At 28.2% G+C, this 16,901-nt stretch overlaps 2 protein-coding genes across 4 annotated transcripts; one reads left to right on the plus strand and one right to left on the minus strand.

Moving 5' to 3' along the window:
- Positions 1 to 1,924: 1,924 nt before the first annotated feature.
- Positions 1,925 to 7,363, plus strand: LOC132921819 (mitochondrial chaperone BCS1-like). Of its 2 annotated transcripts, XM_060985029.1 has the most exons (8): positions 1,925 to 2,468; positions 3,965 to 4,297; positions 5,240 to 5,379; positions 5,495 to 5,689; positions 5,868 to 6,110; positions 6,457 to 6,559; positions 6,640 to 6,918; positions 6,986 to 7,363. In XM_060985029.1, the coding sequence occupies exons 1-8, from the start codon at positions 2,464 to 2,466 to the stop codon at positions 7,002 to 7,004; spliced, it is 1,317 nt and encodes a 438-aa protein (XP_060841012.1). In that variant the 5' UTR covers positions 1,925 to 2,463; the 3' UTR covers positions 7,005 to 7,363. The 2 variants fall into 2 exon arrangements, with proteins under 2 accessions (XP_060841012.1, XP_060841013.1); XM_060985030.1 differs by lacking the exon at positions 1,925 to 2,468 and having other exon boundaries at positions 4,026 to 4,371.
- Positions 6,911 to 16,790, minus strand: LOC132921817 (regulatory-associated protein of mTOR). 2 transcript variants are annotated; one of them, XM_060985027.1, is made up of 25 exons: positions 16,357 to 16,790; positions 16,166 to 16,268; positions 15,835 to 16,076; positions 15,613 to 15,759; positions 14,629 to 14,798; positions 13,395 to 13,454; positions 13,224 to 13,324; positions 12,990 to 13,138; positions 12,689 to 12,877; positions 12,426 to 12,620; positions 12,284 to 12,358; positions 10,916 to 11,173; positions 10,286 to 10,429; positions 10,111 to 10,216; positions 9,831 to 10,031; positions 9,636 to 9,769; positions 9,491 to 9,561; positions 9,302 to 9,410; positions 9,025 to 9,230; positions 8,758 to 8,934; positions 8,388 to 8,650; positions 8,153 to 8,305; positions 7,578 to 7,731; positions 7,404 to 7,517; positions 6,911 to 7,329 (listed from the first exon to the last, which is right to left on the minus strand). In XM_060985027.1, exons 1-25 carry the CDS (start codon positions 16,507 to 16,509, stop codon positions 7,137 to 7,139), a joined length of 3,867 nt encoding a protein of 1,288 aa, XP_060841010.1. In that variant the 5' UTR covers positions 16,510 to 16,790; the 3' UTR covers positions 6,911 to 7,136. The 2 variants fall into 2 exon arrangements, with proteins under 2 accessions (XP_060841010.1, XP_060841009.1); XM_060985026.1 differs by having other exon boundaries at positions 6,911 to 7,332; positions 16,357 to 16,788.
- Between the last annotated feature and the right edge of the window lie 111 nt (positions 16,791 to 16,901).

Below are 16,901 nucleotides of genomic sequence, written 5' to 3' on the forward strand. Positions count from 1 at the left end.
ATTAATAAAATTAGTTTACCAATCATCAAGCCAGATGAGAGTAGTCTAAAACCCCTATACCCAGATTTATATAAGCATTTTAAATTTAAAATATTAATTTAAACTTACCTCACAATTATTAGGTACTTCCTTTTCTTATGCCTTCAGCTGCAGCAGACTTTCTGTTTAGAGCATCAAAAACTGAATTAAGTATAGTTGTGAACTTTTCAGTTTCAATACTATCCTTAAGTTCTTCATTTTGTATATGATCTCTATAAAATCGAATTCCTTTTGCTATAGATTTACTGAATATCTTTAACAGAATAGGAAATGACAACTTTGAAAGATGTAATTAGGTATTTATTACTAAATAATATAGATATACAAATGTTAGATAATTACTTGAGTTGCTAATTTTACAGTCATTTTTGAAAATGTGTCCAGTTTTAAATGTCTTTCTGTAACTTTAGGACACACACGTGTAGGAACAACTGTATTTTGTGATACATCCAATTCATAAACCTTTTGGTAATGTGATCAACTTACATGAGACCTATCTGGATGTACCTATCAAATCAAAATATATTTTCCAAACATTATGTTAAAAACAAATTCTAATTATTTACTTAATTTTAATGTAGTTTTGTTATTGAGCTTGTTTCTTACATTCTTAAATCTTAATTAAGTGAGGAACATCAGAAAATACATATATGATTCAACTCTCGTCCATTGGATTTCTCCAATTAAGAAATTGCTTTGACAATTGTGCATTTGTGCAAGTATAATACCTAAAAAAATATGTAAAAATAATTTAATACATATAAAGCTGTGTTAATGTGTTACAGAGAATACACCTTTTACTGTGCCAGTAGATGTGAAAACAGCAAAAATTGACAGACATGCTTTGAAACATAAATACCAAACCATGGTTAGCTTTAGTATTCGAAGCATGTATTTAATTTCCAAAATTTTCGAAGCCAAGTTGCAGCTTAAGTTGGATGATTTAACAGCAATACTTTGATGGAGTATTATTTCATCAAACAACAAAATACCATGTTTTTGTTCTTGGGATAACTTAGTTATTTTTTTTTAAAACAACTGAATAAACTGATTGTCAAATCCACAATAAGGAGACTAAATGTATGATAAATATGCTCTCACAGTACGAGGGCTTGGTAGAAGAATAACATTTTGATCTCTTAAAAATTCATACGCACTTGGAGATCTGAGAAATAAGTAGTTTATAAATTTTTAAGTATTTTTAGTTTAACTATTTATGTGCATTTTATACCTTATGTGAAAAATAATACTGATAAGTATCCAGCTATCTGACTATCTGACTGTCTTCTATTTTTGAGATTAGTAAAATTACAAGTCTTAATAATCTAATTTAATAAAATTTGTTGTGGCTCCCTCAAGCTATTATTTTTGAAAAATACATCAATAATTGTTTGAGATAATTTTTTCATTTTGTCATGCATATCATAAAATTGATTATTCAATTTTCAATTTTAGAATGATACCTTTAATAACAATGCATAATAATAGTAAAATAACTAGGTCTAATAATAATAATGAAGAAAATATACACCTATGTAATATAAATAACATTGTAATAACCTATGAATTTATATATTAAAGATTATATAATAGATTATTAATTTGTATTAAAGATACTATCTTTAATCGTGAGGCGAAGTAAGAAATTATAAAATATAATAATAAATAAATAATTTAATATTATATAAATTAAAATATTGATGAAATTGTTTTTTAGTCTATTGTTAAGCTCAACTAATAGATAGCGCTTGGGCTCAAAAAGTGTTTCCCCTTCATGCACCGCCTGATAGATTATTTTTCATGGACTTCACTCCGCTATCTAGTATCTAGTCGTAATCAGTTCTGTATAATATTCAAGGTTGAAATATACATGTATATGTATATATAATGTATATTTCAACCGTGATAATAATATCTTATTTTTTTATAGTACTCTAAGGTCCTTGATTATAAGTTAAAAAAATATACCTATTTAAACGTTAATCCCAATACTCGTATTAGAATAAGTTAATTCCTTGCATATTTTCGTTTTTGTTTTTCAATATTCCACAGTTTTAAGGTACTTTGTAATAATAATGTTACTGGCTTTAAACGTTTAAACATTCATATTTACAAAACTTGAAACGACTATTGGATGAGGAGTGAATACAGCGAACAACAATAATAATAATTATAATACCACCTCCTCGCATACCAGCGCAGTTATTCATCTCTCAGACCGATGAATTTTTCTAAAATATTGCATGAGTTGTCTGAATACCTACCTACCTATATTTGATCTGTACACGGTGATCATATAGTACCATTCACTTTCTGAGGTTTATTTTGTCGTTGCGTTCAATGATAATTTGATTTTATTGAGTTGGAACAGTTGAATGACAGTTGCACATAATCATTTCTGGACGTATATCACCGTAAACAACGATGTCGTAAGTAATACCTACCAATTTTATCATCATCTATTTTATTAAAAAATAAAGAGGTATATTATAGAGCTACAAATTTGTTGGAAATTCTTATTTTATTTTTGCGTCGATGAGTAAATATTAGGAAAATGTATGAAATTTAAAAAAAATATTCATTTAGTGGCGGAAAAGGTTAACTCTTAAAGACTTAAGTATACATTTGAATGTCTAAGGTCTAACCATGACGACAAAATTACTTTTCCCATACTTAAATAGTAAAAATAACTTAGAACTTTTCAACTGTCAAAATCTATGTTTTTTACTTAAATAATTTTGTTTTTTGAACATATTCCAAGTACCGTTTGAAATCTACTAGATCATATCAAATCAGCTAGTGCAGAATTGAACCTTAAATAACTCATTTGACTATTATTTATGTTTAGCATTGTATTATTATATTATTATTCAGTATTCACTAGTTGACACGTTTGTTAGTCAATAGTCATAAATATTAAATAATATTTTCTGTCTTCAAACCATAGGTACCATACTATCTAGTATATTTAGTAAACCTCATAGCATCACTTTAACACAGCCTTATTCCACAAGTTAATGATACTGTGTAAAAAATTGCTTATAAATACCAAAAACAATATGTCAATATGTCTTACAAATAATAGGTAGGTATGCCTAACTGTCGCGTAACCTTATTATTATGAATTAATAAAGTTAAGTTATTTACGTATCACTACATCCAAGTACCAACATTGATTGTAAAGTATAATATTATTTATAACTACCGTCGGTACAGCAGATACCAACCCCTTCAAGATCTCGTTCAGCACTAGACTATTTCGGCTCCAAGTAGAGAAAAATTCTTATTTACCACATTGCCCTATTCTCAACAAGCTAAACTACTTAAAACGTCTTGTTACGTTGGCCGCCAGTAAAATGCATTTCGCGGTACTGAAAGTCATTTGAAAAATAGTTAAAATTGTTAGGTAAATGCTAAAATGCATTTATTAAGATATAATTAAAATTTGTTTTTTATAAATTGCCTAGGTACCTATATTTTATAGGTACTACTTTATTAAATAATTAGTTTATGAATATTGAATAATATTACATAGGTAATCAATTTTTGTGTAAATTGATTGTTAAATATTTTAAACTATTGATTGGTATAAAGTTATAAAGAATAAACTACCTTATTATTTACTTATGCTAATAGTTAATTTTTGACGTATTTTATGCAAAATTAATAGATGATATTACTTATGTAAATGTGGAATATGAATTATACAGGTGCCTTAATACTTTTTAATTTCCAATGCATTGTTTGTTCCTTCAGGAGACTTCAATGCATTTTATTGGGTACCTATATTGTAGTATATTACAATCATATAACTAATAACTATACATAATAATTAATATGATACATAATGAAGAATAGTACGCGTATTTTTATCAAGTTAGTATATTTAACTTTACTTAGTGTAAGCTTTGTGTTAAATCCACAGTAATAAAAATATGCAGTTGTTAAAACACGTCGCAGTGGCCGCTGTATCCAGTAAGTACGTGTCCGAGGTAGTAGGACTGATCAGCCTCAGTCTGGCTTCGATAGTTATCAATGAGACGATAGAACTTGTTAAATTGTACTTTTGGCGCAACTACGTCACCGAGCTCGAAGTTTCCAACAATGACAAGTGTTACCCTTGGCTACTGCAATGGATTTCCAAGTACAATCAACACTTACTGCACTTCAGTGTCAACACTACCTGTCGGAACACGGAGTCCGGACACATGACATCGAAGTTCGACTACAAGCCAAGTTCCGGCGAACACATGTTCAAGTAAACCCAGTTCAGAGACGATATGGCATAACTTATCGTAGCTGCAGCAGACGCGTAGCCAAACTTTTTAAAAGGTTTTAATTTACCTAATCTTTAAATATAACTTAAAGAGGGAGGCTGTTCAAATTTCCAACATGGTCATATGGTCACGTTAATAAATTATAAAATACGTTTAATTTTTGAATATTTTCTTTAGTAAAATATATAAAAAATATAATCTACCCTAACCTAACTTGAAGCATTTTAAACATAAAATATATTATGGGATTATAAATTTAATTGCCAAAACACCCCCCTTCCTTGGCTACGCGCCAGAGCTGCAATACTACAATTTAACTAATATTTCACAGTGCGTACGTCCGTCAAAAGTTTGCATTTTACACAGACACATAAATAGTAAATGGTTTTAACTGTTTTAAGTAAGATTAATACAATTGTGTATTATTGTATTATATATTAGTATACTACTATTAGTGTAAAACTTATTGGAATCATGCTCTAGCTCTATTAATTTTCGGATCATAATATTTTCCACTATAAATCACCATTTTATTAAATCACTACCATTGATCTCGCCGGGTATGCTCCGGAAAAAATTGGGATTACTTACCTGTGGTGATTTCACATAGTGAGACAATGGATAAAGGGATAATTTCGATTTAAACTGTCTAAGCAAGCGAATAATGCAGGTAGGCTTTCATAAATTTTTTCAGCAACTATTGCAATTTTAAATTTGTAACCCAACTATGCATTATACAGTACCTATTGGTATGCTCTGCTCGCTCGAACAATTAATTACCGAAAACCGTATACTTCAGACGTAGCTTACGCTTATTTTTCTATCCACGATATAATTTGATTCGTCCAGCTGCAGCATTAGCTGTTCAACTATTACGTTGATGCTTTGTAACGACGAACTATTATTATTATGACTATTTTCAGGTACAAAGGTCATACAATACGCGTAAAACTTGATCGCAGCTCGATGTTATCTCCTGACTATGGTTATAAACCGTATGAAACGCTTTATTTATCTACTTTGGGTCGAAACAGACAAGTGCTGAAAGATATCTTGGAAGAGGGTTGGTATTCGCTGTACCACAGATAGTTGTTAATATTATACACCTTAAATATTCGTCTTATTTATTGTAAGGTGTAGTGTATTTCATGTAATATATTCCATTGACTGTCCTCCAGCCAAATTGCACGCCATGTCTCTTATGGAGTCGGGAACCACTTTAATGGTACCCTCATACGATACGTGGCAAAACTTTGGAGAGCCCCGCATTCCGCGGTCAATGACGTCCGTTATACTAGACGAGGGTGTGATTGAAAACATACTAAAGGATATCCATGACTTTGTGAACGACCAATCATGGTACTTAGAAAGGGGTACGTAAATAATTGAATTTTATTAGTTCACTAATACAACACGGTTACACGGTAAGTACCCAACCCCCAATTGGACATAATCTACACCAAATAGTACGATTTTTGAATTACTATAGTAATGTACAGTAACGAAATAAGACTTGAAACTAGAAAATACAATTATGTCTCGGTGTTCTAGGAATACCATACCGTAGGGGTTACCTGCTTTATGGGCCGCCAGGTTGTGGCAAGACATCTATGATCATGGCATTGGCTGGCGAGATCAAGTACAGCTTGTGCGTGTTAAGCCTGAACGACTCAAAAATGTCTGACGATCAACTAGTTCAATTAATGGGAGAAGTACCATCTAAATCATTTGTGCTCCTGGAAGATATCGACGCGATGTTCGCCAACAGAGATGGGGAAACAGTCATAGCCAAAGGTGAGCAAATTAATGAAAATAATTAACTCAAGTTAAGTTAAGAGGATACAAGATCAATAAGTTAAAAGTTAACAGTTAACAAATTATAAATTTAACTTAATAAGTTAAAAATTAATATGGAGAAAAATATTAACTTAACTCAATTTAAATAAGGTTAATCTATTTTTTAAATTAGTATGTAAATTACATACAAATGTGTCTTTCTAGTTTCTAATTTACAAATTATAAAAAACTTTATTGTATATGTACACCTTTGGTCATAGGTATATTTTGTGCATACCTTAAAAATATTATGTTTTTGATGTCCATACTCAAATTTTTACACATTATTGTTAACTTGTGGCAGAAGGCAGTACTAAAGTGACGTTGAGCGGATTACTAAATGCTTTGGATGGTGTTGTATCATCCGAAGGCAGAATACTATTTATGACTACCAACTATGTCGACAGGTGAATAACAATAATAATATAGTCTGTAATAAATAATAATACATTTCTAATATAAATGTTGGCCAAATGGGTTACTTTAGATTGGATTCTGCACTGATTCGATCTGGCCGAGTGGATTACAAACAGTATATTGGAACATGTTCAGATTATCAACTCTCAAAAATGTTCATTAGGTTTCGTCCAGAAGGTACAGAAGACGACAAGAATAAATTTGTAAAAGATGTCAGAAAATATGACAAACCAGTCGTCCCAGCTCACTTACAAGAATTTTTTTTGTTACATCGGCACAAAGAACTAAATTATGTGTTTGAACATATAAACGATTTATGGCAGAACGTACAAGACATTCAATTAACAGAGTAACAACAATAATATTTATAGTATTAGTTTAAAAATAATAATAATAAATTAATTTTTTATGTACAGAAAAATACTAAGTACATAAAAAACCAATGTTCAGTCGAATAGCAATTTTTGAGCACAATAAAAGAAAGTGTCATGAATATTTAAAGTGTTAGAAAAAGAATAACAAAAATTAATTAACATGAAAAAAAAAACAAAAAAGTTTATACGTTCATTATCTTTTGGGATCAATTGAGTATAATGCTATTGTTCCGTCCATAGCCCCAGTAGAAAGTAGCACTTTCTGGGGGTGAAACTTGGTAGTCATTAATGGTGAATAACGTGTACTCATAAACCAGTCTGTCAACTTCAAAGAATTCAACAACTGACCCTCTGTGTTGTAGAATAATAACATCTGATTTATACTACTGCTAAAAATAAAATAAAATAACTTAAAATATATATTGTTATTTTTAAAACAAATTTTATAATTTATACTAACCATGCTATTATATTACACATCGAATGAATGGCTGCAGATTGCATGTTGTTGACATGAAATTCCTGCTGTGGTGCATTATGGCCAAACTCAAATGTTTTTATGTCTCCATAAGCACTATTACATTAATTTATCATTTAATACTTGTTTTTGACTAAATTAGAAAAATGCATTTACCTAGCAGATACTACTGTAGCATCTTGTAATCTTAAGGTAAGTATTTTACTATGATGTCCTATGAAAGAAGCTATTTTTGCTTCATCTGGTGGAAGTCTTTTATCAAACACTTTAATTGAACCGTCTTTACAACCAGCAGCAAATATATTATTTTCTGTGAAAAAATATAAAATAACTTTAGAATGGAGAATCAAGTACTTTTTTTAAATTATGATACAAGATATTTCAATATTTACACTATTAAATGACTAAAAAATAGATATTTATTGATCATTAAATAATTTTGATTTTATAAACAAAAAAGGGTTATGAATTGTGTCATATTATAACAAACTTCTAAATAATATACATGGTTATACACATTTCTCTATATTTATTTTATTTGTATTATGACTGTATATTTTAAGCAAACAGCCACCAGGGAATCAAATTAAGAAATGTATTGTTTTTTTTTTTTTAATTCTGAATTATTAACTTTTTAAAGCTAATGAGACTGTTATAAAATTAAAGTTAATTTCATGATCATTTCTAATCAAAATATATTATTGATTAGTGACAATTAAACTCTTAATTACCTTTAGATTGCATGGACATAGTTGTCACAGAAGCATTGACTCCCGTTGATAAAGCAGTCAGTTTAGTTTCAGTCTCAATATCCCAAATTTTAATAACTCTTGAATCCCCTGCACAAATTAAATGGCATGACCTTTGATCCCATTGCATAGCCACTGATAATTGTTAAGAAAAAAATTAATACAATGTATAATATTAAATGGTTTGTCAATATTTGTTAAGACTAAATTTACTTACTTGAAGAACTCTCAAAACTTGGACTTTTGCAAATAGGTAATGCATGCCAACCAGTAACTAATTTAGGAGGTCCGTCAATGCATTGAGACCAAACTTGAATATTTCCGTCATTATATCCCGCCAACACTAAAGCAACATCGTGGCTGTTTATCAGTTCTACAGCAGATAAATGCGGAGTTAATCTATATGACAAATCGAGATTGTGACTTCTAACATCTGGTTTCCATTGGCATAACTTATAGCTACTATGATAATCCCATACTCTATAATTAAAAAATATGTTTTAAAATAATTATATTAGAAAATAGCATTTGTTACTATTTTTTTTTTTTTTTTTTTTAATAAACAGTTTTAAAAATGTATTACTTACGTTAAATAATCTTTCGTAGCTACAATAACATGAGGGTCATATGGATAAAACACCAATGAATTTGGTGATTGTTTACATTTAGATGAGAATATTTGATGTTCTATCTTACAATTTAAATTATTTACTTTGTTTTGTTCTTCTAGTGCTTCTTTACGAAGCATCATATTTCGAGTATACCTATTAAATAAATTTTAACCATTAATACTAATACTTATTTATTATTATATCAATAGTTATCAAAACAATATTTGTTTTAATATCAGTCACCTCCAGTCACGTTCATAGTATATTGCACTTTCAAAGTCACCTCCATCATTCATACCACTTAATGGATGAGCAAAGTTTTTAGATACCCATTCGAAAAATTGAGATCTTAATAAACTTTTAGTTATATTTGTTGAGTCCTTTTCACAATCACTTTCTATATTTGGCGGTGAAGATGATGATGAAAGCATAGTAGTTTCTTCTACAATCTAATTGCACGACGGATGTATTAATAGTTATTCTTCTAAAACAATTTGTGTACATAATAGTAGTTACATACAGTGTTGGGCACAATTTTTTTCGTCCTAGAATTGGATCTGAATGGAGTAATAGGTGTTCTCTGTCGAGTACGAAGATCATGTACAGACAATGGGGGAGAATCTCCTTGACTAAAATATATCAAAAAGACCATTTTAAAATACAGTATGTAAATAAATAAAACAAATTATAAAATTAATCAATTCAATACCTGAGATAACTTTTAGAAGATGGAGATGCGGGTAATGAATGTGATGCACGACTATCCGTCTTGTTTTTAAGCTAATCAAAATAAGTAATGATTGTTGACACTTATTTTTAAATCAGAATATTGTATACACACATTAAGTACTTACCTTCTGCCTAATGTATTTAGTTAATTTTTGTGCAGTGGCTGCAACTTCTGGAAATATATCATGCTCTAAAGCTGTCAAACCCTTCCATAGTTTAGAGTGATTATTGTTATAGGTTGATGTTGTTTGATAAGCATCTAAAAGATAGTAAAGTACTTTTGAAATTATGTCTAATTAGTATAAAATATATACTCATACCCAAGGTAACTATAGATGAGGACGAATTTGTTCGCCTCAAAAGATCAGATTTTGTTTCCTCTGGCATTTCATCTGAAATGCTAGGTCCAGGTGATATTTGAGGTGATACTACAGTAACTATTACACTAGTAGGCTGCATCGAAAGTTTTTCTTTGGATCCCTTTCTAGACAGACTAGCTGTTTTTGAGCTACCATTTGGACCTAAAAATAGGATTAATAACAATAATTGATTATTGTTTTGAAATCTATAAATTAATTTAATATTTTTTATTGAACATACTTTTATAAAGAGATCCATATGATTTTTCAGTTTGTTCCTGCATCGCTATTTCTAAAAAGTATCTTTCAAATGTGATAACAGTCCATTGAAGAGCGATTATAACTTCCTAGATTTAAAAATGACATTCATTATTATTAATGATTAATAACCAAATGCAATTGTTTTTTACTATTACCTCCCTGACCATAGGACTCATATCTTTAGCAACAGTATTTAATAAAGTCAAAGCAATATTTAGATCAACTTTTATAGCATAGTTAGTACGATCCTTATCACAGCTTACATAAGTACCAAGAGCAAATACTGCTGCAGCTCGAACCTAAAATATAAATTTAACTATTATTTTGAGTTATTTATTGATATTGTATTTTATCAGTACATTTTTAAATATTAATGTGTAATTTATTTATAAATGACTTTAAAATTAAAATATTAAAAACAACCAATAATACAGATTATGTTTTCAACTTTATGTTTAAAAACAAATAACTTCATTCAAAATTTTTATATTAATAACATAAAATTGAAACTGCTAAACATACATTTAGTAAATACCACGCTCTTTTTATATAACCATAAAATTTGTTTCTTATCTTTTTTTTTTTTTTAATTAAATTAAATTGTTATAAAAATATATAACAGTATATTTTACAATCTGTATATCTGTATATACTATATACAAATAAAATCAGTGCAAAGAAAGCAATCTATTTAGTATTATCCTAAATTTTCATCACTACAAACAATTGTTATACAATTTTTAGAAAATTAAAAATATTATTATTTTCATAAATAATCAACTTACTTCAGGTACTTTATCTTCTAGTAAAATGTAAAGTTTCTCATGAGCTATATCTCGTACACCAACCCAACGTGCTTTATCGTAATCGGACCATAACTGTGCAAGACATAAGGTCAACCATTGTTTATATGGAGCACTAGCATTGGCTAATTGTTCAAGACATATGCACACTAAATTGTTTTTAAGCCCAAGTTGTTGGCCATTCTTATAGTTTTGCATTAGTCGGGACAGTACAACAGTTCCCAACATCCTTTGTTCTTCCTAATAACCATACAAATAAAATACAAATTTTTAATAAACAAAAAAGGTATAAATACATAAGGACAATAAAATAATGGTTCTTCAATAATATTTGGTTAGTAACTACTAAAAATATGAACTATTCAAAGACAGCTTTCTACTATATTACATTGTATAACATTAATATTCATCGTATAAGTAACTTATAGGTCTTACCTACCTATGTTAACCTACATATAAATATACTCAAACACAATACAGTGTATAGTTAACTCAAGGATTAAAAATTATCAATGGCATTTAAAAATACTTGTTTGTTATATAATTCCACCACCAGATTAGGTCTACTATACTCAAGCATTTATTTATAAATTGTGACAAAAATTTCAAGTAAAAATAAATAATAATAATAATATATTGTTTACCATTAAATAGTAATATAGCTAAAAATTAATTTATTTTACAATAATACATAAGTAAATACAATAAAATAAGTTAGTTTTTCTCACATTTTAATTATTTTAACAATATTTTTTTATTATAAAATTGAATGCTATTATTAAATATTATAGAGAATGAAGTCTTTAAAATTAATTTTAAATAAATTAATAGTCTTTTCAAGATAAGTACATTCTTGAAATTAGACAAATATAGCAATAAGTCAACAACATACTGACATGATTATAAATTATAATACAATATTTTAATATTATAAGAAGTATTTACCTCTACGTAAGATGATATCAATCTATAGTGAAATATCGATCATGAATATCAAATTTTTAGATTAGAGGATGTTAACATAAAATTTATCTAGTGAAGTGATAAATTTTAAATGGTTTATTAGCAGGGTGATAACAAACAAGTACCCATTTTTTTTTTAATGTTATCTGACATATTCATATGAGAAGAAATAAATTGGTTAAAGATTAAATAGATGTTTTCAAATTTGTAATTATAAATAATAATTACTGTAAATATGACAATAAGAATATTTATGTATCAAAAACATAAGAATTGTTACATAATATAAAATCCAAATGCAATTAAATAAAAGTTAACAATTGATCAAGTAATCTTTTAAAGAAATGAAAATAGTAATAAAAGTATTAATGCAATTTTTATACTTACAGGCAAACGTATATCTTCAACCAGTTGAAAAAAATACTTAAAACCATTCTCCCTAACAATGTCAGTTTGACAAGTCTGTTAATAGATATAATCAATCATTTTTTTATTTACATAATTTTTATAATTTATTTTGAATACTTACATGATCAACAGCCATTATTTTAGCCCAAATAAATGCTAACATGGGTCGAAGTTCAACCGCAAAACTCTGCAGTAGTTTCAATATATATGGAAATATACCTACAGATAAAGTCAAATTTACTGCCCATGGCCCCAAATCTAAAAATCTGCCCAACAAGTCTAATGCTCGGAGTCTATGTGCTTGACTTAATAGAACCTGCACAACACCATACAATAAATTATTATAGAACATTATATAATTATGTGTATTGTTGTTTTAATTACTTGGAGTACAATGGGAAGCTGTTCAGGTGCACTACGTTGTTGTGTTGGTAAACAAGATGTATGGTCAAGCCAAATTTCAAAAGCAGTCAATTGTTCTTCAAAAAATGTTGTGCGTACAAAAAAACCATCTCCGTGTTCTTGAACACGTTGTAACTGAGACAAACACAAGTCTAAAATATGATCCCATGACTGTAAACAAAATATTTATAAATAAATAAAGAGATTGTATAAATGAATTGAAAGAAATATGTCAAGTACCAAATCATTCATTAAATAAAACATATTTTTATCTTCTACAAACCTGCCACATGGGATGATTGTGCATTGCCGGTAATTTAGGCGAAGATACTGGTTCACAGTCATATGTTCTCATAATACGTTCGGCCAGTAAAAAGTTTCTTAGCAGACTTGCAACTAACAAGTCTTGCCGAAATAGTGTTTGAAAAGTATCTTTATAATAAAAATACAATTTTAAAGTTTTTTTCATACAGTATATATTATAATTTATAAATTTAGTTAATGATTATAATTTTACCTCTAGGTAATATATTCCAAGCTATTGTATCGGTTATAGCAGTGAATACCCAGTTTAATTCTCCTAACATAGTTCGTCGATCATTTAATGTACCAGGAATTCTAATAGAAACAAAATATTTAATGAATAAATAAATTAAATTATAACAATCATTTTTATTGCAAAACTCACTTATCAACCAGATCAAGAATTAATTTTGAACAATGTTTTGACATATTTTGCATTACAAACCTGTAAATAAATTTACAATTAAATCTTACATAACATTTTTAATAGAAATTGTTAATGGGAACATTTTTTGTAAATAAAATGTAATATTTCTAAAAATTATAATAATTAACAGTCTGTTTAGATAAATATATTTTTATAGAACATAGATAGGTGAGCATCTAACTATCTAGGAATTCTAAAACATTCTGGACACAACATTAACTTATCAGAGATGGATAAAAATTAACTTTTATCAAAAACACAAAACATTATTTGTAGATAAAAATAGTAAATTATCTCTATAAATAATCATTAAATGTTATCAATTAAAATATATTTTCATATTAAACAGGAAATTTAATTGGAAAGTATGTGTTCTGTTTTCTGTAAATAAATCCTTATCTGAAATATGTAATACATGCAAAATATGTGAGACAGAAACATAATTGTAAAATTTAAATTAAAGACAATAAAAGAATAAATACTTCAATTGAACTTGGATAAAAATATTAAGATACTTATGTATTTGTATTCTATTTCTTAATCTATAACTTAAATACACTTGAAAATTAAAAATGTCTACCCTAATTTAAAGGATAAACAAATGATTCAATTTTAAGTAAATAATATAAAAACATTCAAATTATTTACTAATGAAATATTGTTAAAGTATGTATTAAAAATACATTTTTGCATTACTGGAGAAATAAATTTCAAATTGCAGTAACACAATTTTACAATTATTTTTAGTCAATTGATTATTATTGTAGCAACACATTTAATATCTAACATGTTTGTTTATCTAATAATATCTTAATTAGACATTTGAACTTTAAACTCAAATGACGTAAAAAATTGTTTCTTTAATTTTGAATATTAACATGAAAAATTCCTAATGAATATTGAGACATAATGCAATAATATTGAGCCACCATAATTCATAATATTTAAACAACGATTTTAAATTACAGGTCATGCACTGATATAATTATAATTTGAATGTAAATTGATAACAATTATAAAACTGCCTTTGTTGAATATATGTACATAATTACATTAATCACAATTGATTATAAATTATAAAAATTATATTGATTTCCACAACCTAAATACCTTATGAATAGTTATGTTTTATTTTAAAATCAATAATAATTATAACTTTAATTTATACATTTATATAGATATAATAATTTACCACCGAGCAGCCATTTTAATTGGTGTAGTCAAGCAAGACGTAAACAAATCAGCAGGTAAGTCTGGATGCATTGGAAGTGTTTGATCTATTTGACATGCGCCCAGTTGAATGCAGTTTTTAAAGGAAGATCCTTCACTGTTTACAAACAATGGGCTTTGGGTAGCATTATGCTGAAAATTAAAGTAACAAATATTAAATAGGCAAAATGTGTATTGAGTATTCATTACCATATTATAATGTGAATGAAAAAACATATTTATGAAATATGGTTGTATAATATATAGCTTAAATTAAAAAAAATAGTTATTATTGAAAGAAAAAAGATATTATTTTATTTTTTATTTTAAAGGTAGAAATATAGATTACATTTTACTCAATCAGAAATAAAATAATATGACAATAGTTCTAAAGTATACCATACATTAGAATATATAAATGTTTTAATGATACTAAAGAACATTTAAACGTAAATGGTTTAATATTACTTACTAAATCAATAAATAATAAACATTAGATAATTTTTGTAACAATTTATAGAATTGAATCAATTTATTATGTATATTCCACTAATTGAATTAAACATTTGTACCAATAATTAGAGTTGTTATTTTTTAGAAATTAATGGAATCGGCATAAATAGGCTTTATTTTCAGTAATAAATATAATATTATATCAATTGTTAATGAGTGACATGTTACATTTGTTATTTTATACCAGTCTAAATGTATTATAAAAGTTATGCATAATAGAACTAATTAAAAAAAATTAAATGTATTATTTTATGTATCTTTCTGCTATGTATTCCTTGTTTTATTTTCAATAATTAAATATGTTAAACAAATTTAATTGCCAATTTATTTTTTTCTTATAGAAATCAATATTAAATAATTATTTATCATATTATCTTAATTTCAAAGTTTAATTCTAAACTAATGATCAGTAAATAAAAAAAAATCTAAAATAACAAAACAAAATAATACATACCATATCTTCTTTTTCATGCTGTTCAGCAAATTGGCTAAATAATTTTATTATCATTCCTGCATTTGAACAATCATAGACATAAATTGATGGTGATCCCATCCAAGTTTGAAGATCATAAATGGACAATGGAATGTATTGGGTATATGTCTAACAAAATTGATACATATTTTAAATATTTAAATGTTTATAAAGAATAATAATTAAAAATTAAAATCAACTAACCCTGTTAAACACCCAAATTTCACCATTTACTGTAGGTTTTGGAACACCATGTCCATTATAGTGGAAAAGGACTCTTTCTTCTTTTGCATTTCGTCTCAAGGAAACGCACAATTTTTTTACTTCCTCTATAGTTGGGTCTAACGATTGTTTGTACCGTGCTCTTGGCTGCCACCTTTCGTACTGTTTTTGCAAATTGACTCCAATTATTTCCAATGCTTTCTGAGGAATCATCATCATTGGATCTAATTCAGTTTAAACATATTCATAAGACCAAACCATTTTAATAAATTATGACTTTAAATCAACATTATAGTTGTCATGAAATCTATACCTATCCAACACTCTAGACGGGCGCAGGGCTGCACTTTTAAAACGTCTGGTGGGTCTACACCTACATTTAGGCACATTACAAGAGCAACACTCACAGTCTTCATCTGAATACACAAAATAAAAACAATACAAAATAAAAGAAAATTAATGAAAATTCATTACATTCTTCTAAACGATGAACCACACACTCACCCGTTCTTTGAGACGCCATGAATTTACCACAGCATCCACGGATTTGATCTCCTCTGTATGACGTTTTTTCGTGAAGCATAACGGCAATCGCCAGTCGGCGGACTCGGCGCCGTCGGCGCTGCCGGACGATAATTTGGACGACGCTTCTTCCATTCATGCAGACGTCCACAAATGACATTCAACGGTAGGAAACACGCGTGCTTACGTCCTCAACGGCACGGGATTGAATAGCAGAAAATTGATACGCTGTAGTGTTCGCGTATAAATGAAAATCTATTTTGAGTCTTAACCGTATCGTGGGCGTTGGTCGACGTGAAAAATTTGAAAACTATCGAAACCACAAATCTAACAACAACAGACTCGCGGGTAGTTGTAATACGTCTTGCACTACGCCCGACCTCGTGTTTGCTATCAGACACGATCGTCGTCGCGTTATCTCCTAATCATCCCCTCCATGCCATAGATAAACCGTCATCTGGTTAGGTTCACATTCGATCGTTATCTTTATGAAAAACACGGTAGTGGATCGTGGTGATACCGTCGTC

The sequence above is a fragment of the Rhopalosiphum padi genome, chromosome 2 (assembly GCF_020882245.1).
Source record: "Rhopalosiphum padi isolate XX-2018 chromosome 2, ASM2088224v1, whole genome shotgun sequence".
Lineage (NCBI taxonomy): Eukaryota > Metazoa > Arthropoda > Insecta > Hemiptera > Aphididae > Rhopalosiphum > Rhopalosiphum padi.

Coding starts and splice junctions, on each gene's coding strand:
- LOC132921817 (XM_060985026.1), bottom strand. CDS start 16,509: ATGGAAGAAGCGTCGTCCAAATTATCGTCCGGCAGCGCCGACGGCGCC. Junction 11,174..12,283: donor TTGAAGATATACGTTTGCCT/GTAAGTATAAAA, acceptor TATGGTTATTAG/GAAGAACAAAGGATGTTGGG. Junction 7,518..7,577: donor GCTACAGTAGTATCTGCTAG/GTAAATGCATTT, acceptor TTAATGTAATAG/TGCTTATGGAGACATAAAAA.
- LOC132921819 (XM_060985029.1), top strand. Junction 5,380..5,494: donor GAAAGATATCTTGGAAGAGG/GTTGGTATTCGC, acceptor ACTGTCCTCCAG/CCAAATTGCACGCCATGTCT. Junction 6,111..6,456: donor GGAAACAGTCATAGCCAAAG/GTGAGCAAATTA, acceptor AACTTGTGGCAG/AAGGCAGTACTAAAGTGACG.